At 39.4% G+C, this 20253-nt stretch overlaps 1 protein-coding gene across 1 annotated transcript; it reads left to right on the top strand.

Annotated features, from left to right (window-relative positions):
- Positions 1-6375: 6375 nt before the first annotated feature.
- Positions 6376-18640, top strand: LOC127655370 (L-dopachrome tautomerase-like). The gene is made up of 8 exons (XM_052143150.1): positions 6376-6766; positions 8848-9147; positions 10673-10773; positions 13613-13779; positions 15853-16032; positions 16183-16318; positions 17292-17490; positions 17674-18640. Exons 1-8 carry the CDS (start codon positions 6469-6471, stop codon positions 17847-17849), a joined length of 1557 nt encoding a protein of 518 aa, XP_051999110.1. The 5' UTR covers positions 6376-6468; the 3' UTR covers positions 17850-18640.
- Positions 18641-20253: the final 1613 nt, after the last annotated feature.

Raw genomic sequence — 20253 nt, 5'->3', positions numbered from 1 at the left:
TTCCTCAGAAGTCTGTTGTATCATATTTGATTCATGGATTTCAAAGGGGATTTTCAATATAATAATATACAACATTTGAACCAAGCACAAGTTGCTTATATTCAGCAAATCCTCATTTTAAAACATCAGTAACAATATAATCATTAGTCACTTTTACTTTATTAAAATAATCTGTCATTTATCCCAACAGAAGAGTCACTTTTCACACAAGCCATGTTAAATAGATCGATATAAACATTGAAACCACTTTTATTTCACAAATAACCACTAGATGGTGCCGTAAACATGTGAAACTTACATGCTATAGGTCGTTTGACTCGTCAGCTTGAACACAGAGTGAAACAGGATACATATTTGATAAAAACACTGTTATAGCATTAAGCAAATAAAATACAAATATAGGACAAATTTATAATACAAATCTTATTATTATTATTATTTTTATCAGGGCAAATTTTTACAATGTCCAGCATTATTGACCAGGATTTTTTTTTTTAGAAATATCTCCTTGAGCATATGCTGACATTTTGTGACAACTTGCCCCAATAGCAGGGCATGTTGTCACAATGGAACTTGTCATTAAACCAGTGGCGTAGGGTTTCATGTCAACACTGCGGAGTTACGGGGGAAACAGGTCCCCACCATCAACATCGCCTAAAAACAATCCACACCTCACTTTAAATCTACACCTGCATAAATGTGTTTATTTGTTTGGTTATTTAGATCAGATTTAGATATTTTACAAATACAATTTTAATTTTAAAGCAAAAAACAATTCATGACACAGCAAATATAAAATATCAAACCATTGTTTTGACCAACAAATATTGTGACATTTAAATCAAATGTTCATTATTCAAAATTATTTTTGAACTTGGCTTTTGAAACCAACATACAAAACTACAGCTGGAGAAATGATACATGTGTGTAATAAACCTTATAGTTATAGAGATACAGACACATGTGACAACTAGCCCCAGTGTCTCACATAGAAATAAATGAGAGTAAATATAACAGAGCTATTCTGCCCTCTAGAGGCTTTAAGTGTATGGTTAACAAACCGACCCACCCTGTATAGTTTGTAAAGCATGCACAGTGTGGGAATTGTCTTTATGCATGGAATCCCTGGACGGATGGCAAATGCATTTACCAAAATATTCTCAAAAATATTCAGTGAGGGTATTCAAGTCCTTCCACTACATACAACCGTTCCACAATGCTACATCTGAAGTCAGACTGGCCTTAAAAAGTACAACTTACTTTCAACCTCCAGTCTACATTACATGAATTATCCGCAGTCCATCTTTTGGCCTTCTTTGTCTTTTTACCAAGGCACAAACCTCCACACTCTGTCATACCTGGTGAGCCTCTCAGTGTCTTCTTCAGCTCACAATTAGTCGTGTTTATCACTGAATAGAGAACAATGAGCATTGCAGATGTGTGAGGAGCCCATTAGTTGAATTGTCTGGGATGCAATAGGAAACGTGTCATAATCCTAGTCAAATGGGCAGAGCAATCCTAGCATCATTTTAAAACATGTTACATGTTCTTCTATAAAGCCTTATGCTTTTGAAATGAGACTGAAGTGCTCTCAATTACAATCTGAAAAGGCAACCTTCCTCTGAATCGACACATTAGGTTCCCTAAAACGTGTGCCTGTCCCGAGCTCTCTAATAGCCATTAGCAGAACCGATGCATTTTGTCATTAACATCATAATACGCCTGGCACGTGTTACACAGAATTAAGCATCACCTTCATCCGGACGTCCCTTTGAAGTGCTATTAATCGAGAATTTCTCATTGTCACCACTTCAAAGGGTAAACAGTCCACGGTTCGTGAAGCATCACACAGATTTCATTTACGACTATTTTTTTCATGTCAAAAACAATACCATTTTCACAGCGGGTTCAATGAAGTGCTCTTACTGGGTCAGACCGCATTATAAATGGACAAAAGGGAAGGCGAAACAACCCAAGCGAATTCTACGCTGGTGCAATTAGACACTGAAAAATTAACAGAACTTGAATTAGTCAATTTAAGCAAGCTACATTCGAGGCACTCAAAACATACAAAAAGATACAAATGACACAAAAAGATTTTGTTTTAAAGAGCAAAACAATGGGGAAAGCCATTTGTGTGTTTTATCAGAAATACCGTACTATGAAGGGAAAAAAATAGTGGAAAGCTGCAGTTTTTGTAGTGCACGAGTAATTCTATCAAGGTTTTTTATGCGCTAGCTTTACCCTTAATAGGTCTTTCAGCAATGAGAATTGCTAATTTTATTTTGGTGTCATGACCAACACATCTGAAAGCATACAGTATCAACAGAACATACCCTGACTGTAATACTAGCTTACTACTTATTGAAAACTGTGCAGTATACACGTATAGTGGCTATTGTTATGTGTGGAGCAGAGGGCAGCGGGCTGGGCTGGAATGTCGCACGCCCGGTACCCAATCGGCCTGATGGGGCGCGCGAGAGACAAAGGCGGCCGGTGACGACGGTTCAAGATAGAGAGAGAGAATTACGGGCATGTCCGTCATGTGTGTGTTTATGTTTGTGTGTTTTGGTTTAAGTTTTCATTAAATTAATATTTATGTTGACAAGCCGGTTCTCGCCTCCTCCTTGCCCATGTTAACCCCCTTACATTGGTGCCGAAACCCGGGAAGGAGGAGGGATGCCCATCGCAGAGTCCTCGACACTGCCGTCCACCCAGGGGAGTGCCGCTGCCATCTGCCGGGTCACGGAGTAGCCCGACAGCCCGGACGCGGGGAACGGCCGCCGTACGCGGGACGAGTGGAGACTGGATTCCCCGACCGCCTGAGCGAGGGAGCCGCTGCCGGGGGCGGAGGAGAGCCCTGCCGTCCCCAGAGACGTGGAGGGGTCGAGGGAAGACCGCCGTCCACAAAGGGAGGAGGGAAGCAACTCCCCGACTGCCTGGAGTGGGGAGGAGTGTTCGAGGACCACGCGACGGTACATCAGAGAACCGGTGAGTGAGCTTTTTCTCTCTCTCCTCTCTCTCTCTCTTTCACACCGTGTTGGCCTTTTCCCTCGCCTATTTAGTTTTTTTTGTTGTCGTTTTCCCCTCCTGTCTCCTCCCAGGTCGAGGAAGGCGGGGATGACCTGACGGGGCAAAGAAGGGGAAAGGGGGGGGGGTGTATGTCATGCCGGTGGCACCCGGTCTGAGGTAACGCCGCGAGGAGTGTGGTATGTGATATATATATATATATACAGAGAGAGAGAGAAATATTCTAGGTGTGGGTGAGAAACAGATCAATATGCAAGTCCATTTTACTATAAATCTCCACTTTCACTTTCACATTCTTCTTCTTTTGTGGCAATTTTCCTTCTTCGTGCATATCGCCATCTACTGGGTAGGGAGGGGAGTTTATAGTAAAAAAGGACTTCAATATTGATCTGTTTCTCACCCACATCTATCATATCGCTTCTGAAGACATGGATTAAACCACTGGAGTCGTACGTATTACTTTTATGCTGCCTTTATGTGCTTTTTGGTGCTTCAAAGTTCTGTTCACCATTCACTTGCATTGTATGGACCAACAGAGATTAAATATTCTTCTAAAAATCCCAACTTGTGTTCTGCAGAAGAAAGTAAGTCACATCTGGGATGGCATGAGGGTGAGGAAATGATGAGAAGATGTTCATTTTTGGGCGAGCTTTAAGCTTATTCCATGTAAACACTCAATGTGTAATGCATCCTGCTGATGTGAACAGAACTGAGTTACCAAAATACAATGAAAGTTTGTCATTGTCATGTTTCTCAGCTCTCTGGCACCACCATGTGTTGTAATGGATAAAATAAGAATAGTTTCCTAATTTATTGTGTGTCTGCTAATGTGATGTCAAAGAATGCATGTATGTATCTAATGCATCTCACTATATGGATAGAAACTTCTGTATATATTTATTACATTTTGAGTTATGTTCAGAGAGTTCACAGGTCACGCAGTGAACACAGCGTGCAAAGGAATGCTTAGATGAGAAAGTTAAAGACAGAGCTTTCTTGTGAACACATGATGTGCTGTAGGGGTTGAGCTTCCGTCAATGTACATGTTTTACCCTCAGGTTAAAAGTATGACTAATCCCTCACACAGTCCTAGCGGCCTTTGTTCTGCGTTTCAGCAGATGTTATACAAAGCAAGCTTTTTAAAGATAGAAAACAGTTTTAAAAATGTGCACAGCTGCCCTAATATTGAGAAAAGAAACATGGAACACCCACATTTATGTGTAAAGTTCTGCGCTCTAAAACCTGAAGTCTTAAAGGCTCCAGACAAGCTTCAGTGACCCCGTAAGTCACAAGAATGACCCCGTGGAGCAGCTGCACAGATTGAGGAATTTCAACATTCAGTCAGACACACACAGATATATTATCATGATCTCTTGAAACATTCAATAACATTTGTACAGTAGATAAATATAAACTGAGCTTTCATATGAATTACTAAATAAAATAAAAACACTTTGCAATAAGTTTGCATTTGTTATCATTAGTAAATCCATTATAGACAATATGAACAATATTTAATAAACAGCATTCATTAATCCTGGTTTATGTTCAGTTATAAAAATACAATTGTTCATTGTGTTAACGTAATGTTAATAAATGTTAGGCTCATATATATATATATATATATATTAGTTTATGTTCAAATATTTTGTTCATTGTTAGTTTGTGTTAACTAATAATTGCATTATTGCCAGGAGTCCAAACGTTTTTAATTTATAAATAGATTGTAAAAAGTTCACAGCATAATTGACATATTTTAAAATGTGCTAATTCAGTCTGATGACTTTATTATTATTATAAAATATGGAAAATAGTAGTAATAAAAATAAGTTGTCTCCAAACCAGTGTCAGAAATTAAGTTCTACATTATGGGACAAAATTACATTCATTTATTTTTTTATCGTTTGAGCGAGTTTTTTTTTTTTTAACATATTAAAATATAAACTACGGAAGCCCTGAATCGCAAGGTGAAAAAAAAAGGTGAAAAAAATGAAATACAATTAGTCTCAATTCCTTCCTTACGTAAAAACATATTTTTTTCCTCTTCAAAAAATGTTTTTTTTTCTCTTTTTTCTCTTCAAAAAAAAAATTTCTCTTAAATTTTTTTTCTTTTTTTCTCTTCCAATATTTTTTCTCTCAATTTTTTTTCTCTTTTTTCTTTTCAAACAATTTTTTTTGTCTTCAAAATGTTTTTTTCTCTTCCAAGTTTTTTTTCTCTCTTAAATTTTTTTCTCTTTTTTTCTCTTAAAATTTTTTTTTTTTTCTCTTAAATTTCTATTCAAAGATTTTTTTCTCTTAAAATATTTTTTTTTTCATGTGCAGACTTTCATGGTGAAATTTAATTATAATAATATATTTGAATATAACAAGTATGCTTTTGAAACACTGTCTACTGCAGAAGTGAAGTGTTCCAGATGAAGAATGTCAAATCAATTTCCAAATATTATTGATCTGTCTAAACATGGAGACAGTTATGCTGATTTAAAATGCCCATCCCAAACAAACTGGTGAGGGTTGAGGAATCACCTACAGTATAGTATCGCGCCCCGGGTTCCGCCGAAAAAAAGAAATTGTTTCTCTTTTTGATAAGAGAAACAATAAATACAAAATGATATCTTAAAAAAAAAAAAATAAATAAAAATAAATATATATATATATATTTTTTTCCAGTGAGAAAAAAAAGAGGAAAACAAATGTAAGATTTTTTATTTTTTTAAACTGACAAAATAACAAAATATATTAAGTATTATATCAGATGTTTAAAGAAAAATGCAGAATTCATTGCGGGGCGTTTATTTTTGTTTGTTTGTTTTTTTGCCCCCAATTTTGGAGGCATTTTTGCCCCGAGACCCCTTCATTTCTGACCCTGGTCCAAACTTTGGACTGGTAGGTTGTATTTCCATGTGTGCACTGGGTAGATGCTTTTATCCAACATTGAAGGTATTCGTGTATTTACTAAGAATTCCCTTTGAATTAAACCCAACACCTTCCTGTAGCATGTCCCAAACTAATTAAAGAACTAAACCAACAGCGAATCACCCCGTTATACATCCTTTATGTTCCACACATATGGAGTGTGTTTCTGTTGAGAAACCTTTCACAGAGACATTTCATATGTGCTTTGATATGATCTTAAATACCTCCATTTCTACCACATCTAACAGCATGACAGCTTGAATAGTTTCATCAGATCTGGATGAGCTGAATAGATGTATTGAAACGTTTCCTGAGGGTTTATTACTGGCATTAACGCAACAAATATATCCTTTGTGTCAGGTGATTACCACGGGACTGCAGAAATAATCCTCATGTCTATAAAACACAAAAGACTGGGGGTGAGCACTCTGCATGTCCTTGTAATATGTGGAAAGCAACCAATTTAGGCCGTTAGCTGTCACCGTAATCCTTAAAAACACACTGATTTGGACAACACAAGATATGGGCGATATGAGACGATTTGTTGTGTTGGGTCTGATCTGCTTTCTGGGATGTATCAACCGCACGGACGCACAGTTTCCGAGGGTCTGCTGTACGGTGGAGGGCATTGTGACGAAACAGTGCTGTCCCGCGCTGGGATCGGATCCGGATAATGTATGTGGAATTCTGTCCGGCAGAGGAAACTGCAGCGACATTCACGTGGATTCTAAACCTTGGAGTGGACCGTATCGATTAAGGAATGTGGACGACCGGGAAAACTGGCCAACCAAATTTTTCAACCGTACCTGTCGATGCTTTGGTATGTGAAAACAATGTTTGGTTTGATTCGTTTTGTTTTTCAAATAGTCACAACTGTTATTGGCTGTTCACATTTACCCCAAAAATCATTTTCATAATCAGTATTTGTGTCCTAAAAAAAAAATCCTTAAAACTTGCTTCAAGTAAATATATCCTGTTTTAAGGATGTTTAGACTTTTATTATTATTATTTTTTTTTTTTCCTCAGTGAAACAAAATCTGTATGATATTTAGGAAAAATGTAAGTTATCTGTAAAATGTATTTCTTGCATATTATAAGTACTATTTAACTTTGTAATAATACCAACGTTATCAAAACTATAAAATAACCCAAATGGAGGAAATGATTCAACTAATTTGATGATAATGTCATAGACATTGAAAGAGAGACCGAGTATTATCTACAGTACACTGTAAAAAATGTCTGTAATTTTAACAGTAACAGACTGTAAAAATGCTTCAGAAGAAAAACCGTTAGTTGATTAATGAGTATTAACTGTAAAATATACATTAAAAAATTTAATATATTTTAAAAGACAATACAGTAGTTTTTTTTTTTTAAATAAATTATTTAAGATGAATAAAAATGATTAAAGTTGCAGTATGTAACAATTTTCTTTCTTTTTTTGCCAATGTGTGAACGGCTTGTAACGCAACTTAAACAACGAGACCTTCCTGGACTTTCTAGTTTGCCTATTAAAGCCTGTAGACTGATTTTCATTTTCATGCGAAGGGAGCGGGTCGGATTTACCGGGAAATTCCTAAAGATGTGACGTTTATGCGCACTCCCGAGCCTCGGTGCTTCTAGTTATCTAGTGTTAGCGGACAACAAACCGCAACACTAGATAACCTTATCTTAGAGATGAATCCAGCACAACACCGACTCCTACACAAACTCAGAGTAAACCAAAAATAATAAACATACCCACTGAATCCCGTCTGGCTAAGCTGGAATGTGATTGAGTGAAGTGAACATCGGCAGGGCGTTTGATTCCTGGAGTTTGGTTTTTGGGATCAAAACAGACCCTGAATTGGCGTTCTTCTTATACGACAGTTAAACTTACATAACATGACTGTGAAATATAGTGTCATAAGGATTGATCTGTGTCATTTTAGCTAACTTGTTCTTGTCTTCTAACGCTGACGAATTGAAAGCTATCTTGCTTCATAACTTTCAAATAATTTCAACGATCTTCTCTTTATACTAATAGTCAGGATTACAGGATAAATGTAAGCAAATACGCTGGTTTCTTGATCGTAGTACAACATATGACACACAAAATATACAATAGTGCAACAGTAAAGTGTCTGGTGTAGTTCGCTAGTGTGAAGCTGTATGTGTGTATCAGTATGCTATCGCTATGTTAGCTGATAAGTAGTTTTAGTTTAGCCTCAAAGTTTGTAGTAAAACAATCATAACTGTCATTTTAATGATGCCGGTGAATCACGTTCAGACTCTTTGTACGCTACGTCATAGTTTTGGCCGATGCTCGCTCGCGTCACTATGGAGTTTGTGCACGAGCGCAAGCAACAGGCTGCAGTTCACTTAACGGCCACAGGTGTCACTAATAACAAGCGTTTCTGAATCTCACATACTGCACCTTTAATTAAAGCTAAATTATGTTTAACAACATGTACATTTTACAGTAAATTATTGTAAAAATTACAGTGAAAAACAATAATCGAGTGATCTTCTGTAGTTACTATGGTGATTAACAAAACATTATAAAGTGAAAGCATATTTTTACAGTTACAGAAGGTTAAAATGAAGTTTATTCTGTCAAGTTTCTTTTACTGTAATTCTTACATAATTATTCTGGCAACAACAGCTGCCATTTTTTTTATTTGAGTTTTTTGGTAAAAACAACATAATTTTTTTTTACAGTGTAGAAACCTTGTGGGTGGGCTCTTTTGCTAGTAGGAAACTACCTAGGAAGCACCACTCACAATATCTTAAAAAAAAAAAAAAGTAAAACTTTTGTAATATAGTCATGCTTTAATAATCCAATGTTCCATATAGTTCCATTGAACCCATAATATTTCTAGATCTGTAATGTGGACTAACCTCTCACCTTTTGAACAGGTAACTTTGCTGGTTACAATTGTGGCGAGTGTAAATTCGGCTGGACGGGACCCAACTGTGACCAAAGCAAAGCTCCTACCGTGAGGAAGAACATCCACTCGCTGACCCCCGAACAGCTGCAGGAGTTCCTCAATGTTCTAGATCTTTCCAAATCTACCGTTCATCCGGACTATATGATCGCTACACAGCACTGGCGGCGCCTGCTGGGACCCAACGGAACCGAGCCACAGTTCAGCAATATTTCAATTTATGATTTCTTCGTTTGGCAGCACTACTACTCAGTCAAAGACACGTTGCTAGGTAAAAAACAGTTAACGTGTCACTTTTGTCAATATACAGGCAAGTTATGTTGCGAATGTGAATGGCGTTCTAAGGTCAAAAGCATTCTTGCGCTTAAAAATGCAGCGGATAGAACAGAATGCAGGTGTCTCGATGTGTTTTAACAGCTGAAAGCATCTAAAAATCATGGCGTTCCTGCACAAGACGCTGAGAAACAGCGAGACGTGGTGCAACGGTCAAAGATGTCGGTCTAGCACATCTTTACATAGAAAACCGTTTAAAAACAGTGAGGACGGACGCAAAACGGCATCGATGTGAACGGCCCCGAAGTAAAACTCAAAATCCCAAAATCGAGCATTCCAGTTGTTGTATTGATTTATAAATTATGTTGTGAACAAACAAAATCGTACTACCATTTCGGGCCTTATTGTACATAGACAGTAACATTTACATCCCATACATCGACATGGATATGGTAAAAGAGATTCCAAGGGTTAAATTATAGAGTTCCAAATCACTCATTCTCTCCCATTAACTTACTCAAACTTTTCGTTCACGGACGTCTTCGAAGACCAACACATGCTCACGGCGAAATCTTTGACTTTTCTAAATTTGGCTAATTCATCTGATATCGTGCAACTGCACTCGTTTGAATTCCTACGACTTTCACTACAGATAATGACGTCGCTGGACATCGTTTCCTCCTAATACACGACAATGACTTGCTTCTGTCACACACAACAGCTTACATGTTTACACAATCTACTGATTGGTTAAGTTTAGATGAGGGGTTTGGGTAAGGGTATATGGGTACACTTGATGAGTTTATGCAAACAACATCGTACCAGACCAAACAAAATAGCCAAATCGTAAATAGTGTACGACTTTTCATAATATCCAGTTGCAAAGACTGACTAAAGCACGATTATTTGAGTGCGAGCTGTGAAGGAGTCGGTTGAACGAATCAGTTGAGTGAATGATTCAATGACTCACAAATCTTAATGATTTTGGTGAACGGATTCAAAAGATTCAACTTCACTGGTTTGAATCAAAATCCCCACTATGGATTCTTTGGCATTTGGACAAATGGCTAATTCAGTGAAGGTTTATAATTAAAACATGATGATGCCATAAGAGAACTTTAAAGTTCCATAAAGAACATTTAATTCTGTTGTTCTTTGGGAAACCAAGAGTTCTGGTGCTTTCCAGAACCCTGAAACCAATATGCTGGTCTGAAGAGCCTATAAACATAACATCAACCATTTTTAATCTCTAAAAACAGTAATGGGTCTTTTCTGAAGAGTGATTATGTGCATCAATGTACACCTATACACTCAAAGAAATGATACACTTTCATGATGCTCATTTGGATAGCCTACTACAAAGAAATTATTAGGAATTTCATAAGCTGACTGAGGTAGTGATAAATAAAGTTTTTATGACTTTCAATTTTGTCTACTATTGGAAGGAGATATTTTTAGACACTATTAGATATTATTATAGTCTGTAATTCACCTCACTTGACTTACCTCTTCCTCTTCGTTAGGTCCAGGCCGGCCTTTTAAAGCCATCGACTTTTCTCATAAAGGCCCAGCATTCATTACCTGGCACAGATACCATTTGCTGAGCCTGGAGAGAGAGCTACAGGTAAGATAAAGCTGCTCGTTTTCAGTTTGTTCTATATCATTGGTCAATAGAGTATTTAGAAACTCAAATTGTTTTGTTAATTATTACAGTGCTATGGGACGCTGTTACTTAAGAAAATCCTCAAAATTGTGCAACTAATGTCCAGAAAGTTGAAAATTTAGAAATATAGAGCGCAACAGTCTGGTAAAATACCATTAATTTTTTCTATAGACAAATTAATTTTCAACAAGTGTCCAGGCGTGCTGTTGTCACACGAGTTGTCACACAGATGCTTGCAAACACTCAATGTCAATGTCAGGGAGGACAAAGAACAAGTCGTGTTTGTGGCACCGTATTGGCCCTCCCAGACTTGCTGCTCACGACCATCTCCCTGGCGAATTCCCCTGAGGTAGGACCTCCTTTCTCAGGGACTGGGCATGATTTGACACCTGTGCACAGACCTCTGGAACCTCCATGTTTGGCCCCTGGACGTGAAGCAGAAGACCTAAGTGGGCCAAACCACCACTCAGGCCAGAGCTCCCTCTATGAGGCAGCTGTATGCCTTGAAGTGGTGTCTGTTTGAGAATTGGTGTTCTTCCCAAGGTGACGACCCACAGAGATGTGCAGTTCGGTTGGTGATTTCCTTCCTGCAAGAGAGGTTGGAGGGGCGGCTGCCCCCCTCCACCTTAAAAGTGTATGTTGCCACCAAAGCAGCACACCACGATGAGATAGACGGTAAGTCCTTGGGGAAGCACGACCTGATCATCCTCTTTAGGCCACGCCTCATTCCCTCGTGGGACCTCTCTTTAGTCTTGCTGGGCCTACAGAGAGCCCTGTTTGAGCCCCTGGCTTCAGTTGAGCTAAAAGCCCTCATGTTGAAGATGGCCCTCCTGACTGTGCCACTTCCATCAAGAGGGTTGGGGACCTGCAAGCATTTTCTGTTAGCAATACGTGCCTAGAGTGCGGTCCGGCGTACTCTCACGTGATCCTGAGACCCTGGCCGGGCTATGTGCCCAAAGTTCCCACTAATCCTTTTAGGGATCAAGTGGTGAACTTGCAAGCGCTGCCCCGGAGGAGGCAGACCCATCCTTGTCGTTGCTGTGTCCGGTACGCCCCTTGCATGTTTACTTGGACCACACAGAGAGCTTTAGATGCCCTGAGCAGCTCTTTGTCTGTTTTGGAGGACAGCAGAAGGGGAAGGCTGTCTCCAAACAGAGGATTGCACACTGGATTGTGGATACCATCACTTTGGCATACCAGGCCCAGGGCGCGCTGTGCCCCCTGGGAGTACGAGTGTGGCATCCTCCTAGTCTCTGGAGAATGGTGCCTCTCTAATAGACATCTGTAGAGCAGTGGGCTGGGCGACACCCAATACCTCTGCAAGATTTTACAATCTCTGGGTTGAGCCAGTTTCATCCCATGTGTTAGCAGGTATGAACAGGTAAATATGCAGGCAGCTGGCTGGGAGTACCGCTTGCACACAGTGACGTTTCTCTCCCTGATGGGATAACATGCACTTTTTTGTGCACGTGAGTTCCTGGGATCGGCAAACCCTGGATGTCTTTCCTCCCCAGCACCCTTCGACAGGCTGAATTCGGCAGAGGAATTGGATGCCAGGCCCAGTACTCGTGAAGTTTGCCCTGTCAGGTCAGCCCGTGTACTTGGGATAGGTAATCCCATATGAGGTGTTTTCCACAGTACGGTTTCCCTGACGGTAAACCCGTGACTTCCCCTGGGCAGAGCTCTGTTCTGCCACCAGTTGCTGTGCATGTAGAGCTCATCCCTTACAGGTAGGACCAAACACAGGGACTCCTTTCCATGTGTGGTACTTCCCAGTTGGTAAGTCCATGTGATCTCCACATGTTAACCTCCCTTCAGGCAAGATGTGGTCTCCGTGGTGTCCTTTCTCCATGGGGGAAAAACACCTTCCCCGGTGCAACACCTTGCCCCCCCCCGTGGTAAAAGGTACTATGCGACTGACTTATGTGGGGTGTTGGGAAGGTTACGATGGGCCGGTGTGCACTTGTTACAAGACACACATTATCCTGCCTGCATCTGCACTACTGATCTGCATAACACAGTTCAGCTGGTTGTGGTGTTTTGTATAGGGACCCCTAGTGTCACTACTTCGACACAAGGTTGAGTGAGTGACCGATAATGAAAGTCTTGGTTACCGTTGTAACCTCCATTCCCTAATGGAGGGAACGAGAGATTGTGTCCCTCCTGCCACAACACTGATCTACCCACTGAAATGGCCAGGGCACTGTCTCAGCTTCTCAGCACAAACCTGAATGAGTGGATGCAAGTCGTCACCTTTTATACCCGTATGTCCGGGGAGTGGCATGCAAATTCCTCTCATCAATTCTCATTGGACTTTTCTCAAATATCAGAGGTGATTGGGGCTCCCAAGTTCGACCCCTAGTGTCACTACATCGACACAACGTCTCATTCCCTCCATCAGGGAACGGAGGTTACGACAAGATGTTTTCTACAGTATATTCCCATCTGTTTTGATTTTTTATATGTCATTGACATCATTCGCCAAGTTTCATGGGATTGTAGTTTGTGCCCTCAAGAAAGTATTTACAAATACTTTGTTTGCCATCAAAACTAAATTTGTAATGTTGTGATTCACCATAGAGCTGGTTGGCATGGTTCATGGCTTTCAATTTTTTTAGAAGGATTTTAAGAAAAGTCAATGGGAACAAATGAATGGGAAAAATACTTCCTGAACCCAGACTACTAATTAAATAGGTGAACACTGTTGTGCTCCATTATGATAATTTTCTCCTTTTCCAACTGCTTAGACCACAATGATTGCAACTTTCCATGATTGTCCCATTGTCTCTTCCCATCTTAGAAACTTACAGGCAATGAGAACTTTGCGGTCCCCTACTGGAACTTCGCCACCGGCCAGACGGAGTGTGACGTCTGCACAGACTCACTGCTTGGTGGTCGGGACCCCAGCGATCCATCTCGAATCAGCCCTCTGTCCAGATTCGCCCGTTGGGGAGTGGTGTGTGATAGGTGTGTTTTGATGATGTCAAATTATTGGATTGTTTCTTTCATTATAACACACTTTCCCCAGTATAGAACAGCTCCAGCATCCAAATCATAGTCCAAACTCACAGTCTTCAATATATTTTAGTTACATAAAACAAAATAGTACTTCAACAGGGGCTCCACCAATTATTGTTCCCATCTCAAACTCATTTTGGTTGTATTTGTGATAAATAAAAATACACTAAGTTAACTTCAACCAAAGCTAAATGTCTGTCAAATGCCTTATTGTCCTTCCCACATTGAGTTGCTTAAAATGCAACAGTCAATATTTTACGATATTGGACGAAGGGGTTCCTGCTTCGTCGGTTAATCCACCAAGGGGTCCTTGGCCTGATGAAGATTGAAGAATCCTGCTATAGTATTATAGTCTCAAAAGCTAAATTACACCCCCTCCCTCCCGTCTTTGACGACACAGCTCAGGATAATCACTAAAAGGCAGAGTTGTGGACTAGAGTCTCATGATTTGGACTTGACTTGTGACTCGACTGAGACTTATATCTCTGCAGAACAAAAATGGTCTTTCCCAATCAGTGGACGTTTTCAAACCATTGCGATTCCCTACTTTCATTGGTTAGTTTTAAAATCGCCCATCCTGGTTTGGCTTGGAAATGCCCATTGATTTCAACACTGAGATTCCCTACTTTCATTAGATAGTTTAGAAACGCCCATCCCGGTTTGAAAATGCCCACAGATCTGAAAACACCCATTACTGTTCTGCAGAGACCTATACTGAACTCTACATATTCAAAGACTTGCAACTTGACATGGACACGAGCCCTCAGACTTGGAAATACTTTATGCCTTCTATAACCAAAGATCAGAGTTATACATTTAAAAATGTGCAGCACATCAACGATTCATTTCACCAATAAACAATTCGATTTTTTAAATTTGCATTTCCAAGCTCAACATTCAATCAATCAGAGAACAAACCAATCAACTTCCAAAAGAGTAGGACAAAGTTTGAAGATTGTGCATTCAAAGATGGCACTGCCAAAATGATACAAAATGTCATTTCATATGGATATAAAGAATACAATATTGAAGGTAACAAAAGGATTGCAACATGTAGGACCGGTGGTTTCAAAATTCCAAAAGTTTTTCAACAACGTCCTATTTTGTAAGGCATCTGAAAACACACAGACAGAGGTAGGATGAGATTGTTAACTGTTACACGTCATCTATGGTTCAGTGGCATTTAACTTATCATGATAGCTGCATTAGCTTGCTAACTACTAGGCTCCAGAGCTCAGTGCACTGCAACTACAATTTTGGCGTGATTTATTTTTGCTGAAACCAGCTGTAAGATGCACTGTGGACCAACGGTTGCCTCCTGTACCATTAAATATGGGATTGTTCCATATTTAAAGATTAAAAGAAGCGTCCCGTATTTAAGCTAGTCAGATGGTGTCATTGTGAAATCAATCCAGATCGTTAATTTAACATTAGATAGGACATTTTTCCTATGGTGGGTTGTCTGAAAAGTCCACACATTGTGCTAAAACGTGCTGTTGCTTTGGATGGGTGTGGTAAGGGACCATCTGAAAAGTCTTAACACTTGGACACGTATTTGGGCAAAGAGCACTAATGACTTGTTTAAGACTTGACCCTTAAAGTAGAGAACTTGGGACTTGTCTTGAAATTGACTTGGGACTTGAATGCAAAGACTTGAGACTTACTTGTGACTTGCAAAACAAAGACTTGGTCCCATCTCTGTTAAAATGACTGAGGACTTTTTGGGTTCTGGTGGTGTCATTGGATTAATTTTTTCTGCCTTTCATTTCTGCCCTCCGATGGTCAAGAAGATGAAATGCACCAAACAAGCCACTGTGTCTTATTACAGCAGCTGGTTCAAATGTTGTTTGATTGTGAAGCAATCCAAGTTATCGTCAAAGCTACAGTTTTATGTTGTTTTTGTGCATTGTTTGCTAAACTACTTATAAATGAACAAAGTACATAGGCAAGGCTCAAGGATAATAGGTTGCTCTCTGCAGACATTATAAACCTCACTGAATGACATGCATTGTTTTCTCCAAGTCTGGATGAATATAATCAGCTGGTGACTTTGTGTAACGGGACGGGTGAAGGCTCTCTGCGCAGAGGAAACATGGAGAGAACCAATATATCTTTACCGACCATGAATGATGTTAGAAGCTGCCTGAACCTCAGAGACTTTGATAGTCCTCCATACTTCACCAACTCCACCTTCAGCTTCAGGTAATCCAACAGGTCCAAGACACATTCGTATAGGGATGCTCTGGGTTCACAAAAAGCTACACTTTTGACAGAATTTATGGCACAATGTTAATTACCATAGAAAATCATCCCTTGAATCGGCATTATTATATATTCTACCTTTCTTTGTAGAAATGCTTTGGAAGGATATGACAAACCAGACGGTGAGCTGGACAGCTCGGTTTCCAATCTGCACAACCTGGTACACCAGTTCCTCAATGGGACCAGCGCTTTATCGCACTCTGCGGCCAATGATCCCATCTTCCTGGTAATATACAGGGCCAATACTAAGATGCCATCTTAGGCAATTTTGACCTTTATGGTGGGCAATAGGCTCTCTTTTCACGTTACAACTTTTGATGGAAGTGCAATTCGGCACTAGGGGGAAACACTGATGCTTCACTCCATAGAGCTCAATGTGAATCATGTGAATCAAGTGAAATCCCCTTAAAGGGACAGTTCACCCACTAAAGAAAATTCTCTAATTATTTACTAACCCTCATGCAGTCCCAGATGTGTATGATTTTCTTTTGTTCCGTTGAACACAAATGAAGATTTTAGGGGAATATCTCAGCTCTGTAGGTCCATACAATGCAAGTCAACAGAATCAAACATTTTGAAGCTCAAAAAAAAGCACATAAAGGCAGCGTAAAAGTAATCAACACGACTCTAGTGGTTTAATCCATGTCTTCTTGAGCTATATGACATGAGTGGGTGAGAAACAGATCAATATTTAAGTCATTTATTCCTATACATTCTCATTATGTCACCAGTAGGTGGCCATATGCATGAAGAACGTGAATCGGCAAAAACAAAAAAGAACTCTGGAGAGAAGAGCACCTAGGAGGGCTGTTTGAAATCAGAGATTTATAGTAAAAAAACGTCTTTAATATTGTTCTTTGATATCTGTTTTTCACCCATATCTACCATATCGATTCTGAAGACATGGATAAAACCACTGGAGTCTTGTATGCTTGAGCTTAAAGTTCTGGTCACCATTTACTTACATTTTATGGACCTAAAGAGCTGATATGTTCTTCTAAAAATCATAATTCGTGTTCAGCAGAAGAAAGAAAGACATACACATCTGGAATGGCATGAAAGCGAGTAAATGATTAGAGAATTTAAATTTTTTGGGCGACCTGCCCTTTAAAGGAGATTGGAATCTGATGCAGAATTGCTAAATATATATATATATATATATAGTGGAATTACTAAAGGTCTCTCTCAATGCTCAACAGGTGCTCCATACTTTCACCGATGCCATATTTGAGGAATGGATGAGACGTTTCCGTGACAACGCGAGCTTCCCGGATGAGATGGCCCCTATTGGACACAACAGGCATTACAACATGGTTCCCTTTTTCCCACCTGTGACCAATGAGGAGATCTCTGTTGCATCTGAACAGCTGGGTTACTCCTATGCCATTGAACTTGAAGGTAATAAGGTCGATTCAATGTCGATATGCCATTTTGGAGTTTGAATGCAAATGAGACTTTGGAATGATGGTCTGTTTCTCATACAAAGCTCCTCAGAAGACTTGCTGTATTGCACACGAGTCATATGGACACATTTTATGCACATGATTCACATGATCTTCACTGTTTTTGTTTCCCCCCCAGAAACGGACAACACAGCGACCGTCTTTGTGTTAAGCAGCACACTCGGAGGAATATTCCTCGGCCTACTTGTTCTGCTCGCCCTGTTGGTGTTCTATGTCCAGCAGAGGAGAAAGCGCGAGTTCCAGCCACTCCTCAACACTGAGTTCACTAATACGAAGTACACAGAGGAAGCATAGTCCCTGCATACTACATTCAAACATGCTCCAAATACACGAAAATTTAACACATTAATTCACTGTGATTATGATAAACAGGTAACACAATTAATCATGCCCCCAGACTTGTATGTACATTTCTTAAGTCTTTATCTTACCATTGGAGTAACTGAACACACCTTCATGTTTTTGCGAGTCCGCAGGAGTGAACGAGGAGTCGTTCGCACAGGATGTTGTTCTAAAACAGCTAAACAAAAAGCCTCAGAATCAAGAGTTTAATTACTTTGAACATTTGGAGCAAGATGGTGATGACCTAACAGGTCAGTCCACACAGATGTACACAGATAAACAATTAAAACAAAATCAGTTTAAATTTGATGGTTAGTCAGAATGAGAGAGAAGAAAATAATTTAGTCTAAGCTGCTTCATTGTAACAGCTGCATGTAACTCTGTAACAGAAAGCACTGAATATGCAAATGAGATGCACAGAGAAATCTTTGAGGTAAATAATGATCCACTCTAAGGCACAATTCGTTTATGGGATTGCATAAGGCCTCAGTTTTGTTTATGTCTATTATGTTCAAAATAAAATGTAATCGTTTACTGTAATCAAATATGCTGATATGTGTCATTACCGTTGTAGGGGCTGATGGTATGAGGTCAAATAAACCAATTCGAAGAATACATGAGCTGTTTCTCCTTTGCTAATTGTTGTTTTAAAAAAGAAAGTTGTGTTTAATGTTTAGATGTAAAACAATTTTTTTTTATATGTTAATGAATGTAAATAAAGCGCAATATGTTATCTTACTTTGAGTGTCGTAATGCCATTAATGGTAAAACAATCTAATGCGGTTTATTTAATCTTTAGAAAAACAATAGAAGACATTTCCACCTGTTGTGTATTTCTATTAGCCCACATAATTTATAAAACATTTTAAAACTTTCAATAATGTTGGAAAAGTGTCAAATACAGCATAACTCGTCTGAATCAAGGTTATGACCAGAAACGAAAATGATTACTAAGACGAAAACTGGACCCACTTTATATTAGTTAGCTTTAACTACTATGTTCTTAACCATTTGATACAATGTACTTATTAAGTACAAACATGTTGTTGCATTGAAATTACATTTAAAGTACTTGCATTTAATTTCATTTTTAGTTTCACTGTTATCTTTACCTCTAACCCTAACCTCACCATTACCCCAAAACCTAACTAAAACCTCTAATCCTAACCCAACACTTAATCCAAAACCTACCTCTAACCACCAATCCTAATCCTAACCCAACACTTAATCCAAAACCTACCTCTAATCCCCAATCCTAATCCTAACTCAACACTTAATCCAAAACCTACCTCTAACCCCCAATCCTAATCCTAACCCAACACTTAACCCAAAACCTACCTCTAACCCCCAATCCTAATCCTAACCCAACACTTACCCCAAAACCTAACTCTAACCCCCAATCCTAATCCTAACCCAACACTTAATCCAAAACCTAACTCAAACCCCCAATCCTAATCCTAACCCAACACTTAACCCAAAACCTAACTCTAACCCCAATCCTAATCCTAACCCAACACTTAACCCAAAACCTAACTCTAACCCCAATCCTAATCCTAACCCAACACTTAACCCAAAACCTAACTCTAGCCCCAATCCTAATCCTAAACCAACCCTTACTCCAAAACCTAACTCTAACCCCTAATCCTAACCCAACACTTAACCCAAAACCTAACTCTAACCCCCAATCCTAATCCTAAACCAACCCTTACTCCAAAACCTAACTCTAACCCCCAATCCTAATCCTAAACCAACCCTTACTCCAAAACCTAACTCTAACCCCTAATCCTAACCCAACACTTAACCCAAAACCTAACTCTAACCCCCAATCCTAATCCTAAACCAACCCTTACTCCAAAACCTAACTCTAACCCCTAATCCTAACCCAACACTTAACCCAAAACCTAACTCTAACCCCCAATCCTAATCCTAACCCAACACTTAACCCAAAACCTAACTCTAACCCCAATCCTAATCCTAAACCAACCCTTACTCCAAAACCTAACTCTAACCCCTAATCCTAACCCAACACTTAACCCAAAACCTAACTCTAACCCCAATCCTAACCCAACACTTACTCCAACCCCCAATCCTAATCCTAACCCAACACTTACCCCAAAACCTAACTCTAACCCCCAATCCTAATCCTAAACCAACCCTTACTCCAAAACCTAACTCTAACCCCCAATCCTAATCTTAACCCAACACTTAACACAAAACCTAACTCAAACACCCAATCCTAATCCTAACCCAACACTTAACCCAAAACCTAACTCAAACCTCTAATCCTAACCCAACACTTAACCCAAAACCTAACTCTAACCCCAATCCTAATCCTAAACCAACCCTTACTCCAAAA

This window comes from Xyrauchen texanus, chromosome 14, assembly GCF_025860055.1.
Source record: "Xyrauchen texanus isolate HMW12.3.18 chromosome 14, RBS_HiC_50CHRs, whole genome shotgun sequence".
NCBI classification, from domain to species: domain Eukaryota; kingdom Metazoa; phylum Chordata; class Actinopteri; order Cypriniformes; family Catostomidae; genus Xyrauchen; species Xyrauchen texanus.
The sequence above is the reverse complement of the archived record's forward strand: the minus strand, read 5'-3'. Positions and strand labels throughout refer to the sequence as shown.

Coding starts and splice junctions, on each gene's coding strand:
- LOC127655370 (XM_052143150.1), top strand. CDS start 6,469: ATGGGCGATATGAGACGATTTGTTGTGTTGGGTCTGATCTGCTTTCTG. Junction 9,148..10,672: donor AGTCAAAGACACGTTGCTAG/GTAAAAAACAGT, acceptor CCTCTTCGTTAG/GTCCAGGCCGGCCTTTTAAA. Junction 13,780..15,852: donor TGGGGAGTGGTGTGTGATAG/GTGTGTTTTGAT, acceptor GTTTTCTCCAAG/TCTGGATGAATATAATCAGC.